A 16,895-nucleotide genomic window follows, 5' to 3' on the forward strand; every position below is an offset into this window, starting at 1 on the left:
TCCTTAAAGTTAAATTAAATTCTAAATGGTATTTCAAAAGAAAAAAGAAAATATATATATATATATATATATATATGTATAATACACACACACACACACACACACAAATGTTAAAAAATATGTGCCAAATTCACTGTCCTTTTATACATGGATTGTAAAAAGCTTCACAGTGGTCGTGAGTGAATATTCTCAGACAAAGTTCAGGATATTATTAAAATACTTTTCTTTGGAAAAAACTATTTTGATCAGGATTCTCTTGTTTGTAATGCAATTACTGTAAACTTTATTTGATAGCTTGATGATCAATAAACCACATTCTTCATTTTAAAATTTAAAAAGAAGTAATCATTTATATAATTATTTTGTTACTTACAACAAAGATATTTAATATAACTAATTTTTACAGAACTCTACTAAAGTTACATTTTAGCATATTATCCATAAATACTCAGTTTTTGGTAATGTAGTGTAAGACAGTGATTGAAAATAATTATTTATTAGAAAGCTAAATATTATTTGACCATTTGATTTTTGAATCTGCAATTCAAGGGGGAAAAGCATGCACACACTAAAAGATCAAATAAGCAAAAACAGTCTAGATGCCGTATTTATTTAGTTCAGTCATAGAACTCATGTTGATTCTCCTTTACAGGTTCATTCAGGTATCCGTGTTTGAGCAGCTTAGAGCCCATGCAGCTGAATGGGTGGTTATCTTTTGTGTGCGCTTTGGAAAAACAACTGTGTTGTAACTTGTTTTGGACATACATATTCAAACTCATGAAAACACAAGCTTTAAAAAGCAATACAATAGTCAAAGAGAGGCATGTGGAGCACATGTGTATGCAAACATGAGGTCTTTGAGCTATCTGTGTTTGTAGGGGGCTACACTTAACATTTCTGAGAAATTCTCTGAGCTGTCTTGGTTCGGTCTCAACCAAATGTGACAAAGAAACAAAGGACGGCAGAATGAGTCAGGCACTTTCCATAAAGTGGTTTACTATTTGTCCAAAAAATGTTTCTGGACATGGTTACAACAAGAAGGAAGCCCCACAATTTGTGGTTTGATTGGCATTAAGGCGTAACTGTCAGTCACGAACAGAAGCTGCTCGCATGTTTCACAAAGCACCTGCAAACTCACAGGCACTCACACCTGTGTCTACAAAAAGAGAGAAAGAAACAACATAAAGCTTTGCACCCACACCTTTTCTCAAGCAATTATAGAAGCAATCCACACCTTTAGAAGTTTCTGACATTCACATGTCAAAAATGGTCATCAAAAAGGGAGTAATGGCACATCGCTGTAATTATATATTGTGTGTACTGTAATAATTCCCATTTCACACAAATTTACCCTGAAAACACAGCTCAATAAACGCACAAGATTTAAACAAACTGTTCGTTTTCGCAGAAAATGTTCACATGACCCCACCATGACAGGGCTAAGAAATGACAAAAGAAGAGACAGAAATTGTAAAGGTGCAAAGTGAAACTAATTAAGTCATAGAAAGTGATTCAAAGAAAGCAGGTCCAAAATTAGCTTCACAACATTTGTGTTTAATTTTAAAGGCTTGTTTGTTTTGAAGTGTATAAAAACATGTGTAATGACCATTTACACTTAAATATGTAATACGTATCAGTAATATATGTTTAGAATTGAATTCTCTGATGAATAAAATGAGCCTCTAGCTGTCTCTCTGTGTGCCCCTTACCTCCTGCAACAAGTGATCTTCGACGTGGTGCAACACCACACCCCTACAATTGTTATGCAAATTAGCAAAGGTTGCGTTGAGCGCTGATTGGACAGACGTGGAATACAATTATACAATTGGTTCAGTGTGGACTGCAAACTATTTTTTCTCCTCAACAAGTGGCTTGTTCAACAGCGTTAGAGAGAGACAAACAGCAGATTGAGAAACTTGTCGAGACCTTTTTACTTTATTTTGTTTTTATAAACTTGCTATAGATGTTTTGATTAATCGGTTTCTCATTGCTCCTTTTTTGGAGTTTAATTTGGCGAGACAATCCCGGCTGTAAAGACTAAGAGACTTCACCTGCGCCGGATTTGTTTGACCTGATTAGGTTCGCTTGGACACTTTTAATTGGCTGATTTACGCATTGAGCGGTTGAAACTCAAAGTGAGTAGAGGCATGATGTATAGCATGATGGAGCATGAACTGAAGACCGCGGGTCAACCTCATCCCCACCAGAACAGTCCAGGGATGCCTCCTCCGGTCAGCGGGGTTGGAAATGCGCACCACGGATCAAAAACTTCTTGTCCACCCGGCGGGGACCCTATGGACAAAGTGAAGCGCCCCATGAATGCGTTTATGGTGTGGTCTCGTGGCCAGCGGAGGAAGATGGCACAGGAGAACCCCAAAATGCACAACTCTGAGATAAGCAAACGCCTCGGAGCGGAATGGAAACTTTTAACGGACGCGGAGAAGCGACCGTTCATTGACGAGGCCAAACGTTTGCGGGCTGTACACATGAAGGAATACCCCGATTACAAATACAAACCTCGGCGTAAGACCAAAGCTCTCATGAAGAAGGACAATCACGTCGGTAAATATCCTCTCACACCCGGCAACCTGTTGGCTTCAGCCGTGGCACAGGGACAAAGTGGCAGCTCGAGAATGGACGGCTATGGCTGGGGTCACGCCGGTGGTTATATGGGCATGCAGGGCGAGGCACTCGGATACCCGCAGCAACTGCACCGCTATGACCTGTCAGCTCTCCAATACCCTCCGGCACAGACGTACATGAACAGCGCCAGTCCTTACAGGTTTGTTTTATCAAGGGATTTTAGTGCAGTTGTTACAGTAGCTACTAGGGAAGCTTGACAAATTGGGGAACTAGAAAACTAGTTATGTGGGTCGCCCGCACACATACATTTGTTAACCGTTTCCGTCGTGTTTAACTGTGAAAAGTTGAATAATCAAACATTTGTGAAGAATTCATATTGGAATTTAATTTTTAAATTTGTTTAATCAAACCAAAATAAGAATTGTTGTAGGCTATATAAAGGTAATTTAGTTGTAAGTTGGTAAATTAATAATCTTTCTGTGCTGAACTTTATTTGATTTATAAATGCGTTTATTCAGCATTTGACGATTTCATCATAACTGCATATTTATTCATAATATGCTTATATATTTTCTTATCATTGCCCATATTTATTCAGCATTTGCCTATAGATTTGCTCAGATTCACCACAACTAAGCTGACTTAACCTGTATAGACCTGTTAATCGCTTGTCAGCATAACTTGGAACAAATGCAGAGACAGATGTTTTATATGTGGAAAGATACAGATTCTCAAAGCTGTACATGTGTCTGATGCCCTGATCTTCTTTTGTCGGTCACATTTTAGTAATGGCTTATTTTGTCCCTTTTTTTTGTCCACAGCCAAATGTCGTATAGTAGCAGCCCTCAGCAGCCCAGTCCAGTGATGTCTATGGTTAAACCAGAACCCCTATCCCATTCACCTACTGGAGTACCAAACCACCACCGTGGCGCTTTCCAAGGGGACCTGAGGGACATGATTAGCATGTACATTCCAGGTGGGGATACCAGCGATAGCTCAAACCAGAGGGCCTACTCCGGTGTCCAACAGCACTATCTAGGTGGAACTGTTCCCCTCACTCATATCTGAAGTTTGGGGAATGCTCCCTGAACTCCTATTAGTTGGACCCTTATTGGGACTGTAGTGCCACACATAGACTGTATGGATTACTGAACACTTCTGATTGTTTACTACCTCCTTGCTTTAAATGATCTGAAGTTGTCTGCTGAAACGGTCTAGCAACTTAGCTTTTTCAGTCTCCTTTTTTCTTCCTGTATTTTGCAGCCATCACACTATGACTGGTCACCTTTAACTTCCTAACTATGGCGTTATGGACAATTAAAGGGTTCGTTCACCCAAAAATGAAAATTCTGTCATTACTCACCCTCGTGTCGTTCCAAACCGTAAGACTTTAGTTTATCTTCAGAACATGAATGAAGCTCTTTTTTTTAAATGAAAACTTAGCGCTTTGTCCCTCCATTGACAGTCTACGCAACTGATACTTTCAAACCCTAGAAAGGTAGTAAAGACATAATTTAAAATAATCCATGTGACTCCAGTGGTTTAACCTCAATTTTATGAAGCGACGCGAGTGCTTTGAGCAAAAAAACATAATTTACAAAATGTTAATCTCGTTTATGTAACAACGTCCACTTTCGTGTCAACACACACAACACATGCGTTGTGGTGATCTCTTGAACAAATGTTGGAGATTAATATTTTGCGTCACTTGAAATTGAGTTTAAACCGCTGCAGTCACATGGATTATTTTAATGATGTCTGTACTACTTTTCTGGGGCTTGACAGTGGTAATTGCGTAGGCTGTCAATGGAGGGATATAAAGCTCTCAGATTTCATAGAAAATATCTTAATTTGTGTTCCGAAGATGAACATCAGTCTTTCAGGTTCGGAACGACATGAGGGTTAGTGATTAATGACCGGATTTTCATTTTTGGGTGAACTAACCCTTTTTAAGTCTGCTTTTTTTTCTCAATTCCAGATATTTTAGCACATGCATCCTTTTTCTTCCTGAATGGATAATTATTTTTTATTTTATTTTTTTAACAGTATTTTTTTGTGCTCTGTGCAATGTTTAGAACATGTGGTGTTCATGCAGCAGTGGGCAATCATGATTTAACATCTAATTGGTGACAAAACAGGTCAGCCAATAATGATTGCAATGGACAACATGAGACCTTAAGGAGTGTAAATTAATTTTTGTTTTGTGAACCCTGTTTCCCACTTGTATGCCCAAACTGGCTCAGCACGTGGAATAACTGCGTGATTGGTCAAAGTTCTTTAAATTTGGGTATAAATGTAGTAGTGTTTTGGACAATCTCAGGGCATTCTTCAAATAAATAGCATGAAAATGACAGTATCGATCAGCTTTGACATTGCCTCATCCAATTAGAAATCTTCTAAACTGTTACCCAATTTGTAGTAGAGAGGAAAGTCATTCAGTCACTATGCTTTGTTTTCATACTTTTAATAATAACTGAAAATGCATATGTACCATACCAGTGTGCACATACGTTTGTGAATTAACTTTTTTTTATTTTTTATTATCTTTTATGTAGTCTCTACAATGAAATTGCACTCCTGTAAATGGTCAATATTTTAGCCATATTTACAGATTGCTAAATGTTGAGTTTGTCTTGCCTAGCATTCTAGCATTTCCCTCTTATGGGTCAAACTCGAATGCACTGATCTTCGCTGTCAGTCGATGCACTTCGTTAGACTAGAAGGTTCTCTACCTCATCTGGTCTTTCTCATTCTACCACAGCATTAAGTCTGCTTTTGCCATTACAGTATGGTTGACCAGTGAGTTCAGTGGACTTGACTGAAATTTTCTGTTGGGCACTGTTGTCTTCATCCCCCCCCCCATTGTGACCTTGGTCCTTTGACAACAAAATGCAAAGTTATGTCAAGGTCTTGGTTTGTTTTGAGCTCAAAGTGTGTGTAGGTGGCAGTCAAAAATTAAGTTGGCCGCCACAAAGCTTGGTTAGTTACTAATATTTTGGTTAAATGGTGATTTTTAAGCACAATGATAAACCGTTTACATTGCCATGGAAGTGAGTTTGCAGCTTGCTGTTTAATTTTTTTTTTTAATGATTTTAATTTAGGTTGTAAATACCTTTTTGTACAGTGTATATTTCTTGGTTTTTGTGGCTCTTATAAGGGCTGTTTTTACAGAATAAAAAAAATTAAATACAACATCTGGTCTCAAGTTTTCTCATTTTGAAATATTTGAATGTAAATGTTTATTTGAATCCCAAGTCACATGCAAAAGGAATTTGATGCACATTATGGCAGTCATCTTGGACCTTTAGCATCACACTGGGACAAAAGTTCTGTTACCAATCCCTTTGGTGGTAAATACGGTTTGCTGTCAGCCATACACTCACATTTGATGTGAGTGACGAAAGTGTCTGATAACTACCAAAATTAAAAAAATAAAGTATTTGTTGTCAACATGGTGGTCTCTAAGGCTGGGACAGACTAGACTATTTTCAAAACTATGGGAGACCACAGACACGAGGGCAGTTTCAACCGATTTAGTATAATCTCAACCGATCGATTTGGAGATTTCAATCCCACACACTAGAAGATTTGTCCGGACCGTGAGACCACACACCTGTCTATTGTAGACTAGCGAGATCAAACTTGACTTGAGGAGAAAAACAAATGGAGCATGATTAATGTCGTAAGCTGGTTCTCCTTGAGTGAGTTTTGTTTTAAGGGTGAAAAAACAAAGGAGAAAAAAAATAGGGTGGATGATATAAGATGGGTGATGATTTTTCACTATACTCCACTCATACTTCACTATACAAGTTTTAGGTAGGCCTAGAAGATAGCAACATCTGGTTAGTGAAGCTTGCTCGCTCTCATTGGCTATTGTGAGTATCACGTCAGAGGCAGCCCGATCAAGAGTTTGTTATTTGGGATTGCATGGGTAACAGTAAAATAATCGTAATGACAAAACAGGATTTATTTGGACAAAAAGTCGGTTGTGTGAGAATCCTCGAATCGGGCCACACTCCCCAGATCATTAGGGGTTGCAAACCAAGCTTAAATTCTTTAAGTGTTTCATAGCAGCGTTTTCAACTAAAAACAGAAAATATTTAGCTTTTTGGCGGTTCATTTAGCCTACACGACAACAGCGTTTTGGGGCCCTGAAAATGCAAATTTTTGAAGAAGGGTTTCAAAGTGGCAGTTTTTGAAACCGATACCGTTATTGTCTCTGTGTAAACCACAAAAACGTGAATTTGTGAAAACAGTCACGTCATGCGCATGCGTAATACATGTTCAGGGTGTAGTTTTTCTTTACAAAGTGACATCGCCAATAAATGGCCTAACATGAATAATACAGCGTTTTTAATTGTTTCCGTAGATCGTGTGAACAGGGATTGTTTTGACAGTATGTGAAAGCGCAAAGGAAACCTTTCCGTTTTTATTACATAGTTGACCTTGTCATGTAAACACCCTTAGACTTACCTGTTCCATGTAAAAAATAAACTTAATTGCCATTAATACATTTTAATTTCCACTTATTTATTTGCAATTTACAAACAAATTAAAAATCGATGATCAATTATCTCATGTGACTGGAAATGTTTTTTTTAAAACATTTATCAAACTTTTATTTTGTGTTGAACATTTATTTTAAGCCATATAATTTACTTTTAAATAAAGCAGTTATTTAGTTTTTCTTTTGTAATATTTATTTCGTTTTAATACGTTTGTGTCGTAAAAAGTTAGAGATGAATAAAGAACCAGGCCGAATGGAACTATTTAATGGCGAAATCATCTACTCTGCCCCCAAATTCACTGTCCACCTCAACATAACCCTCTCTCTCCAGATTGAAAACTGGTTGTTGTCTCGGTCGTAATTGGCCGTTTCGGAGGCACATTGTCCGTCGCTTTTGAGATCGCAGGTGTACGTAGTAAGCCACTGAATCCGGAGAGGCTCCCTTGGACCACTTTGTTCCCTTTTCTCGCTTCCCGCTGTGCGGAAAATTAGCGTTGCCGTCGTTTCTCTCCGTTTTCTTCTCGGGTTTAACCCCCTCACCTCCTAATGTCATTCTCATGAAAATGTAAAAGCTCGCCGCGGCTAATCGGAGGGCGAAGGGAGGGGGGCTGCTGGGAAGAGCGCGTACTTTCATTAACCTTGATAACAGTTCAGGCGTGTTCCCAAGTTAGATGCTAGTAAATCATTATCCATTACCAATTTTTTTAAAGTGTTTAAATGGAGAAAATCAAGCCCACTTTGGTTTCAAAAGAGCTGCGCTTATCGTCAGACGACTTCTGACTATGCTGGGGGTTAAGAGGGCGAATGTGGGTGTCGAGAAGAGGGCGGGGGACTGGGGGTGTTGAATTTTCTGGTGAGAAACATACCATCACTTAGCAACGACCACTGAGGCTTAAACAAACTGTTACCATGGTATATTTTGGGTTGCCAGTTTGCAGATTATCATTGATCATTGAATGATCATGATCATATTTTTTTAATTCTTTCTTTTTTTTATTCGTTAAACAGCTTCTTTTTTTTGTACATTCTTTTTTAATTCGTTGACAGCATGTTACTAGTTCGTCATAAACCCGGAAACGAGATTAATGGTTGCTCTGGAAACTGGGGGGTGCGTATTATTTACATGCATTCCGAGGGAGCCGCTCCCCTCCTGCACGCACGCACGCACGCACACACACACACACACACACACTGCACAGGCTTCACTGCCTAACAGGTGAAATAAAAACAGAGAATGCAAAGAAGGTGGTAATTATAGCTATGAATTAACACATTTACTAATATTGATATTCCATTGTAGCCTATTGCATTTCCACTTAGGCTGTGTAAATAAGGAAACACAATGTAGGCCTAAATCTTAATTCAGAGCAGCAACAGGTATGAAAGCGAGGCTTTGAGGGATATAGGCTACTTAAAGTGTTTTCAATGGCATCTGCTGTAAAAAAGAAAAGAAAAAAAGAGTTGTATAATTATCACTGATAATTTTCCACCGCTCGTGTTGTCTACAATCCACTGAAGAGATACATGAACATAATGTCTATCCCTCACAGCCTCGCTTTCATTCCCGCTAAAAAATAAAAGATGGCGCTGCCGTGAAAAGGCCTATAGGCTATAGCCTACTGTACATTTATGAAAATTCACGAGCATGCGGTCCACACCAACAACATGCAACATTTTTGTCCCATACAAGATAAAATGCTTGATGTAAAGGAATATTTTGCTCCAAAAAGAACTTTCTTTCATTATCTCACCCTTCTGTCATGTTCTGGCTGCATTTACGTTGTTCGGGGTGTTTTGTTTATGCTCATTAAAATATTGTTCTCTCTACAGTGGAATTTCCTCAGTATTATAATACTTTTCATTTCTGTTTCACAGAAAAATAACAAGTTGAACGACACATGGGTGAGTAAGTAAATAATAACATAGCCTATGTTTTTCTTTCTGAGTACGCTATTTAATCTTCAACCTGTTCACAGGCCTACATCAAAACATGTTTCATCGCTCACTTGCATGATGGCTTGTCAGTCAGCCTACCTCAGGCTCAGACGTTGTGTGTGCACAGGTGAGTGAGTGGGCGTACATTTTTCTTCCCCTTTTTTTTAAACAGCCGCCACGGTTGGTTGAAATGCCACCAGGGCTGCAGACACGCATGTGTGTGAGTCAACCTAGACGAGCATTGCCTGTCACGCAATAACAGGGGGGTGGCCAGACTCATCCGATAACATTCTGTTGTGTCTGCCACTTGTCAAATGTATGGCTAATTTTATAGGCTAATAATATGAGTCCTCTTTAAACAGAAACATCTGTTTGTGTATATTTTACAAGAGCTCATGTGTTTTGTGCACAGACAAACATTATAAAAACTAAAAGGTAGAGCAAAACAAGGTATAGCGACAAATCTGCACACCGTAGCAAGATATTTCTGCCAAATCTATCAACATCCTATCTTGCTCTATCTTTTTTTACTATCAAGATTTGGATGCTATTCTAAGTGGGAGGTGTGTACCTCATAACTTTTTCCACTTTATTTATTCAGAGCAAAGTAAAATTAAACATGGATTCCTGCTTGTCAACAAAACAAATCTACATCAAAAGACTGGCATGAGGCCAAAGCAGTAGTCACTGATCTTACCTCAGCGCGCAATGAGGTATAATGAATTGTTCTGGATGACAACCATAATTTCCCCTATAAAATATGTTTTTTTGTTCTCTGCAATTCTATTTTTTTTTTAAAGGAGCCAGTTTCAAACAAACAAAATGCTTTGATAAAATGGAAAATGGTCTATAATAGAGACCCCAGACGTCAAATCCCACCTTTCTGGGGATCTGTGGCACGCTTTGACAGAGCACGTGTCCATTTCTGTCAGGTTAATGTGGTTAATAGAGGAAGCATTTGCACGGCAATGAAAGAGTGATTGACAGCTAACACTAATGAGCGCACCACACCCTGGGCAAGACTGGTCTTGCAGCAAATCGAAGGAAAGCAAGGTGGGGTGAAACAGAGGCAGAGGGAAACAAGATACTCAGGATTACTATTTCCAAAAAAGATAATGCCATCACCTGTGATTTTATGCATGCAATGTTAACAGGCGTACTTGTGATGTTACACTAGCTGAGATCTAAATATCTTTAGTCTCTGACAAACCGGTCTGACACATGAAATCTTCCGTTATAGGCTGGATAAGATATTTGTCTAGCACCCTATATAGGTGAGGAGGTGGTGGTATACGTAACGCTGATTAGATACAGATATGGGCAACAGTCTTCTCCTCAGGTGAGGTGAGATAAGAACATGGGCCGTACTTTAAGACCTTTCCAACAGACCTGAGAGAATAAACTGATTGCGTAATCCAACATTATGGATTATATTAATACGTTCATTAAAAAAAAAATCCTTACCACTGTCACAGAGTCAAAGTAACCCTCTTTTCCTTATGCCATTTACATAAATAAGTTATATACACTTATGCTCAAAATTATATTTTTTATGTTTTTGAAAGAAGACTCTTATGCTCACAAAGGCTGCATTTATTTGTTTAACTTACAGTAATATTGTGAAATATTATTACAATTATTCATCTGATGGCAAACTGAATTTACAGCAGCCATTATTCTAGTCTTCAGTGTCACACGATACTTTAGAAATCATTCTAATATGCTTATTTTGGTGTTTAAGACACATTTATCAATGTTGGAAATAGGTGTGCTGCTTATTTTTATGGAAAACGTGATCTTTTTTTTTGGACATTATTAATGTCTTTACTCTCACTTTTAATCAATTCAATGCATTCTTGCGAAAATATTTTTTGATAATACCTTTAATGATAATAATGAAAAATTGACTTCTACTTTTGCAAGTTTCTGCATGCAGATTTTTAAAGTAAATTTCAGATATGGAATTAAGCAAAATCTACTTAACTGAGTTGAGTAAAAATTAACAAAGAAAATAATTTTAACTTGGCCAGTTTAAATTTGAGTAATTTTTCTACTTTGCAATACTCTGTTTCAAGTACATTTTACTCTAACAATATAACACTGAATTAAGCCATGATTTAAAAGTGTATGCTTTACTTCCAAGTAAATAATATATATGTGTAGACAATCTGCATAATGTGATACGTTTTTTACAAACACAGAGATCTCAATGTTTGGTACACAATAAAGGTAACATTCAATTGATCATTTCTGAGTATGAATGTATTAATTTTGAGTAGAAAATTAACACAAAACAGCAAGTTACTAAACCTAACAACAAAAACAATGATAAGATTTAACAGTACAGCTGGAAAACAGTGAAAAATACAACCGTATTAATTATTCATGCCCCAGTGAATGATGGGAACACCAGTATCAGAAAGTTGAGTTGGTTTTATTTAATTTCCTAACGTTGATATTTACGCTTGAATTTCTACAAGCTTACATTGAGTACTAACATAAATTTTATTTTTATTTATTTATATTATTCATGTAGAAATTACATGTTTTTTTTTCCTGTAGTATTTACTTTTTTCAGTGTGTGATGAGCATTGACAATAGGTGTGTTTGACACAAACTATGCTTAACCTTGCTGATCGGCAAGAATAGCCGGTTGCAGTTGGAGGTGGAGTTGAGAGCCATCAGGTCGGATACTTTCTGCTGTTTTTTTGTAGAGTACAGGAAACACACTATCTACAGGAAAGCAAACGGAATGCTGTTGAGTTGACAGTAAATTTAAGTAGAATGTGCAGTCTAAATTGTAAGCAGTTAATTAACCATGAGCATGCGAGCACAACCAAAGAAAACATGCAGACTATGAAGATGCCTTTAAATGACCTTACAGAGGAGCATCACTTTTATGCTGACATATGAAATCTCTGAATAAATAAACTCTATTATATGGTCAAAAGACAATTGTTCCCTGTTTCAAGTGGTTTATTTTAATGCTGCAAAGATATGGAGCAATTTACAGAAAAACTCTCCTCCATTGTCTGACTTTGTGGCACTTCCCTATTATTTTTTGTTATTTGTTTTTGTGTTATTTGATTTGGAGAGGTCACTACCCTACAGAGCGTGTTTTGTTTCGGATGTTGGATGGATGAATGATTTGAAAATTATTTTGTATTTTTATTTTATCCTTTGCTTTTAAAATGATTTCTAACCTGTTAATATTGTTGTTGTTTTTTCTTAAACATCTCATACATTTTTTGTTCAATATTAGTCTCAGTTTTATCCTGCTAAATAACCCTTGTCCTTTTATTCTGGTAAAATAAAGGCACACACTTTTTGTATGGGGCCAGAATAACTATCAGTTAAATTACTGATAATTAATCAAAGGTGTTCAATTAATCAAATAAATAAGTTATATTTAGACTACATTGGATGTAATATTTGTCCCGATTTGTCAATGCAAATTTTCAGAAGTCATTTCAAGTGTCTGTACATGAATAAGGTATAATAATTTGAGATTATATTACAGAAATAATTTGCTCTTGCTTCTTTAATGCTTTTCGATATTTAGATAAACACTCTCATTAGAAGGCTGTAGCTCATCTTTCTGTCACTTGCACTCAGCCATCCTGTCTGTCCTGTGCATGATTAGCATTGTTCAGCATTGTTCAACCACACTGTAAAAATTATTATTCAAAGTTGTAAATATAACACATATTATTAGAGTGAAAATAGTTTCAAAGGAAATACTACATCATTTTTTTTCAGTCTTGTTTGAACTCTGCCCTATAAATCTACAAGACAAAGTAAGACTTTTTAAAAGGTATAATTAAATGATCAGCAAAAATTACATCCAACTGGACAGGCTTCATTCGGCAACATTAAGCCAAGAAATCCAACTCGCTGTAGTCTATTAAAACATGAATTGTATTAGCATTTCATGCTAACTGATTTCAGACTTCTGGAGGTGGACTTAATAAAATTGCCACTGAATGCAGAACCAGTACTGCCAGTACACTTTTCTGTGCTATATATACTGTAGACTGAAAAACAGCTAGTAGGGTAAAGGGTACCTACCAGTGGACAAAACTGACAGCGATTATATTTTGACCAACTCTTTGCCTCTCTCTGGTGGTACATTTATGCATCACAGTCCATCACTTCAAACCACCCATAATGGATAAATGAAAAAATTCAACTTAAGATAACTTTAAAATAAACTGTTTTATTCTTTTCTTCTACAACTGATTATGAATTTAAGCCTTTCACACTAAAAGAAATTCTTTGTGAACAGTGCGTTATAAACACTACAAATAACGGAAATGTTTTACTCAAAGGTCAAAAGTACATTGCAACTTTAGATATGGAAAAACCGTAGTCACAGCCATTTGTAAAATGTTATTCCTGAAATAAACCAACAATGAACAATAGATGTTCACATGCATAACAGGAAAATGAATTCACATGTGTGCAAATATGCAATGTCTATCATTCAAATGAAATGTTCCTTTTACCTGTAGCCAGCTTAAAACAACTTGCATTTGATGGGTGAACACTACCATCTTGAACAAACAAAAAAAGTGCTTTGTAGCCATTTTTTTATTGTACCCAGTCCCCTTTACATCATGATAACACTCGACAGCACGGCTACATGTACTATTGCAAGAAATACAACAGTGATTGATTTACTAGTTTCCATGTATTACCTAAAGAAAACCCTTAATTTTGTCAAACGACAAAACATATTGTGAGGTGTAAAGCAAGGTGTAGGTTCTGGAAGACTTTGTGAAATAGTGTCCATAAGGTGGGATTTGTATACGCACAGAACAAAAAAACAATCCCCTATGGGGATAATACTTTCCTATGAGGTTCTAGTAGGGCTGCCTTTAACATATGATGACACATATTATCATATGTGCGTTTTTTAAAGTATGCATTTATTTATTTGGTACAATTTGGTCACTTTTACAATTCATGTTTAAAAAAACCTTGGTAGACGTTTTTTCACAGATTTGTTGTTGAATTTAAAATGGCTACATGGGTTTTAGTGAATATGCAGTGAGCCCGGTTAATAACAAGACAATACTCTGAGACAGGATGGCAGTAATTATTTAGTACATACAGTATGTTTGTACATTTATGGTTGAATGTAAGAATATGGACACTACTCCCTTCATTGAGCTAAGAAAATGGTCCAAAAATTAAATCACCCACTACCATAAAAAGGAATAAAAAGGGTGGAGGAAAAGATCTAGAATTATAGAAGGACCCCCTAACCATACTGGCTTTTTTGTCCAATTATGGGACCTGGAATACATGAATGTGTGAATTTATACAGTATTCATACCTGCCTCTCCGGGAATAAGCGCTGATATGTTAACAATAAATGCACTTAACAACTGATCAAGGGACAGTGTTCAATTTTACAAGAACCGTCATTTTGATTAGGATACATCTGATCCCCAATCGGCTGTCCAGTGCACTTAGTTGACTTGAATGGTCACTGAATTTGCCTTTCGTTCGGATCTACTGAGTCTTCTTCCTGAGGGCAGGGCTGCTGTTCCAGTAGTAGAGTACCTGAGCTGTGATCACACCATTACAGCAAGAAGAGATGATGTAGGTGACAGCCATAAGGGAATCTCCTGTTTCCTGTACAGGGACATAGGGACACATTAAAATGGTCACTTATCAATTTCAAACAATGAGGATCATAAATAAGTTACACTATCATTCAAAAGTTTCAGGTCAGTAAATTTTGTTTGTTTTGTTTTGAAAAACAGAGATACTTTCTTCAGCAAGGATTAATTAAATTGATCAAAAGTGGCCGTAAAGATTTTTACATAAAAAAAAAACTATTTAAAAATAAATGCTGTTCTTTTAAACTTTCTACTCAAAGAATCGTAAAAAAAAAATATTAAGCAGCACAACGGGTTTCTAAATGAGTAATATTTAGAAATGTTTTCGAGCACCAAATTAGCATAGAGTGATTTCATGTGGATCATGTGACACTGAAGATTGAAATAATGATGCTGAAAAATCAGCTTTGCCATCACAGAAATAAATTCGAAAATATTCTGGAAAACCAAAAAAAACAATATTTTTAAATTGAAATCATATTTCACAATGTTACGGTTACTTTACTGTATTTTGATCCAGTACATTTTGTCTTGATGAGCATAAGAGACATTTTATTCGTTTTAATATGGCATGATAGCTCATTATGGTGGGGTTACCTGCACTGTAGTGAATATGCGTGCTAGAGAGCCAGCAAACAGCAGAAAGACTGAAATAGCTGACAGCTGCCCAGTGTGGCCATTTGTGTAGTTGGTACCAGCCTGAATTAACTGAAGACACAGAACATCAGATAAATACATTTCTGCTGGTTCATCTGTTGAACAGGGTTGCTTCTTTCGGCCTAGCTTACCCGTCCAAAGATGATGGCTGGCATATTAGAGGCTTGCATGGTAGTGACAACAGACATGGGGATCATGGGAGAGAGGAGCACTGCCAACAGTCCAAAGTAGACTGCCATAAACCCCAAACCTGCACAACACAATCAAAAGGTAACGATTAAAAACTGACAATTAAAATTAAAAAAGGCAACACAGATTTTTTTATTTTTTGAAATGGATAAACATGTGGAATTGTCTCATTACCTTTGACGGTGTTTCCTCCATAGTGCTGTATGAGGAAACCAATGGTCACAGTTTGAAACATGAGAAAAAGTGCCTCACCCCAGGAACTGTCAAAAATATTCACAGGCACATTTATATTTATAAATGCATGGTGTGCGTGTATGGACAAATGTTTACCAAAATGGTAAATAAATAAATATGAAATTAGACTTTAACATATTTAAGAAAGAGCATCACCTGAAAGGGAAGCTGTTGGCAATACTGTAGGCCATGGTGCCTGTGATAGCAAACAGCTCTAGTAGTACAGAGTTAAAGCTCAGTCCCTCTGCACTTTTAGCACCAATCAGCTTTAGAATCTGAGGCAGCTTTACTATGAAGAAACATGCACAAATCAGTGTTGGATGAAACTGTCTTGGTTTTGTATGTGTTATAAAGATGGTGGAGATTGTCCTTACCTAATACAGAACCAAGGATGATCCCAATGCCTAGTCCTTTGCTGATTACAATCTTCAGACAATCCACTGTAGAGATTCACAAAGAAGAACTTCAATAGTCTGACCACTATATAATTGGCATGTAAAAGTTGACCCACAAGATTAATATAAGCCAAACAGATAACACATTTTATACAGACATTATTACTTTTTTGTGCAAATTATAATGTAATTATAACGTTTAACATATTAACATGTATGATGTATTAAAAACTGAGAACATCAAAACTAAGAGTCCTAAATTGTGACAGCATTTACGGAAACCTCAGATTACTACCAAAGACACTAGACCCAGCAAGAAATCGTCATGTGTATAGTTAATAATAGAGAAATCCTCTTTGTCATTGAATCGTTATACCAGGAAATAATCTTTGAACTAGCTTCCATTTATCTATAAAGATGCATCTAAACTAATAAAACGTTAACCTACCGTGCAAAAGATTGAACTGTAAAAAGAACTCGTCATAACATCTTTCTGGCATTAAATAATTAACCAGAATATCTTTAAAAGGATCCATGAATGATGTTTCTGCAACTGCTTCTGATGCCGCCATGATGCAAACGTCAAATGATCACGTGATGTAGTGCGTAATGTGCGTTACTGTAATACTTCCCCTTTATTTATGGAAATACTTCTAGCAGCTCATGTTCCCGCGATCTTACTTGGGATTGAATAGAGAGGTCACACAAAATATCACTTAATTTAATTATTATTATTATCAAATATTTATAACATTTGACTTGTCCTTC

At 36.7% G+C, this 16,895-nt stretch overlaps 2 protein-coding genes across 4 annotated transcripts; one reads left to right on the forward strand and one right to left on the reverse strand.

Moving 5' to 3' along the window:
- The first annotated feature begins 1,838 nt into the window (after positions 1 to 1,838).
- On the forward strand, positions 1,839 to 5,770 carry sox19b (SRY-box transcription factor 19b). 3 transcript variants are annotated; one of them, XR_013796698.1, is made up of 3 exons: positions 1,839 to 2,782; positions 3,405 to 4,084; positions 4,318 to 5,770. XR_013796698.1 is itself a non-coding variant. In XM_079605117.1 (2 exons), exons 1-2 carry the CDS (start codon positions 2,148 to 2,150, stop codon positions 3,649 to 3,651), a joined length of 882 nt encoding a protein of 293 aa, XP_079461243.1. In that variant the 5' UTR covers positions 1,839 to 2,147; the 3' UTR covers positions 3,652 to 5,770. The 3 variants fall into 3 exon arrangements, 1 of the variants encoding a protein (XP_079461243.1); XR_013796699.1 differs by having other exon boundaries at positions 3,405 to 3,934; positions 4,383 to 5,770; XM_079605117.1 differs by having other exon boundaries at positions 3,405 to 5,770.
- A 7,451-nt stretch (positions 5,771 to 13,221) lies between these two features.
- On the reverse strand, positions 13,222 to 16,845 carry mpdu1b (mannose-P-dolichol utilization defect 1b). Its single transcript, XM_079594955.1, has 7 exons — positions 16,576 to 16,845; positions 16,107 to 16,172; positions 15,889 to 16,021; positions 15,673 to 15,758; positions 15,441 to 15,559; positions 15,250 to 15,360; positions 13,222 to 14,665 (listed from the first exon to the last, which is right to left on the reverse strand). Exons 1-7 carry the CDS (start codon positions 16,697 to 16,699, stop codon positions 14,543 to 14,545), a joined length of 762 nt encoding a protein of 253 aa, XP_079451081.1. The 5' UTR covers positions 16,700 to 16,845; the 3' UTR covers positions 13,222 to 14,542.
- Positions 16,846 to 16,895: the final 50 nt, after the last annotated feature.

The sequence above is a fragment of the Phoxinus phoxinus genome (assembly GCF_949152265.1).
Source record: "Phoxinus phoxinus genome assembly, chromosome: 2".
Lineage (NCBI taxonomy): Eukaryota > Metazoa > Chordata > Actinopteri > Cypriniformes > Leuciscidae > Phoxinus > Phoxinus phoxinus.

Bases quoted from the DNA above. Each gene is read 5' to 3' on its own strand.
- mpdu1b (XM_079594955.1), bottom strand. From the start codon at position 16,699: ATGGCGGCATCAGAAGCAGTTGCAGAAACATCATTCATGGATCCTTTT. The intron at 16,173-16,575 runs GTAGGTTAACGT...GAATCTCTACAG, and splicing joins ACAGTTCAATCTTTTGCACG to TGGATTGTCTGAAGATTGTA. The intron at 14,666-15,249 runs GTAACCCCACCA...GTCCCTGTACAG, and splicing joins GCATATTCACTACAGTGCAG to GAAACAGGAGATTCCCTTAT.
- sox19b (XM_079605117.1), top strand. From the start codon at position 2,148: ATGATGTATAGCATGATGGAGCATGAACTGAAGACCGCGGGTCAACCT. The intron at 2,783-3,404 runs GTTTGTTTTATC...TTTTGTCCACAG, and splicing joins AACAGCGCCAGTCCTTACAG to CCAAATGTCGTATAGTAGCA.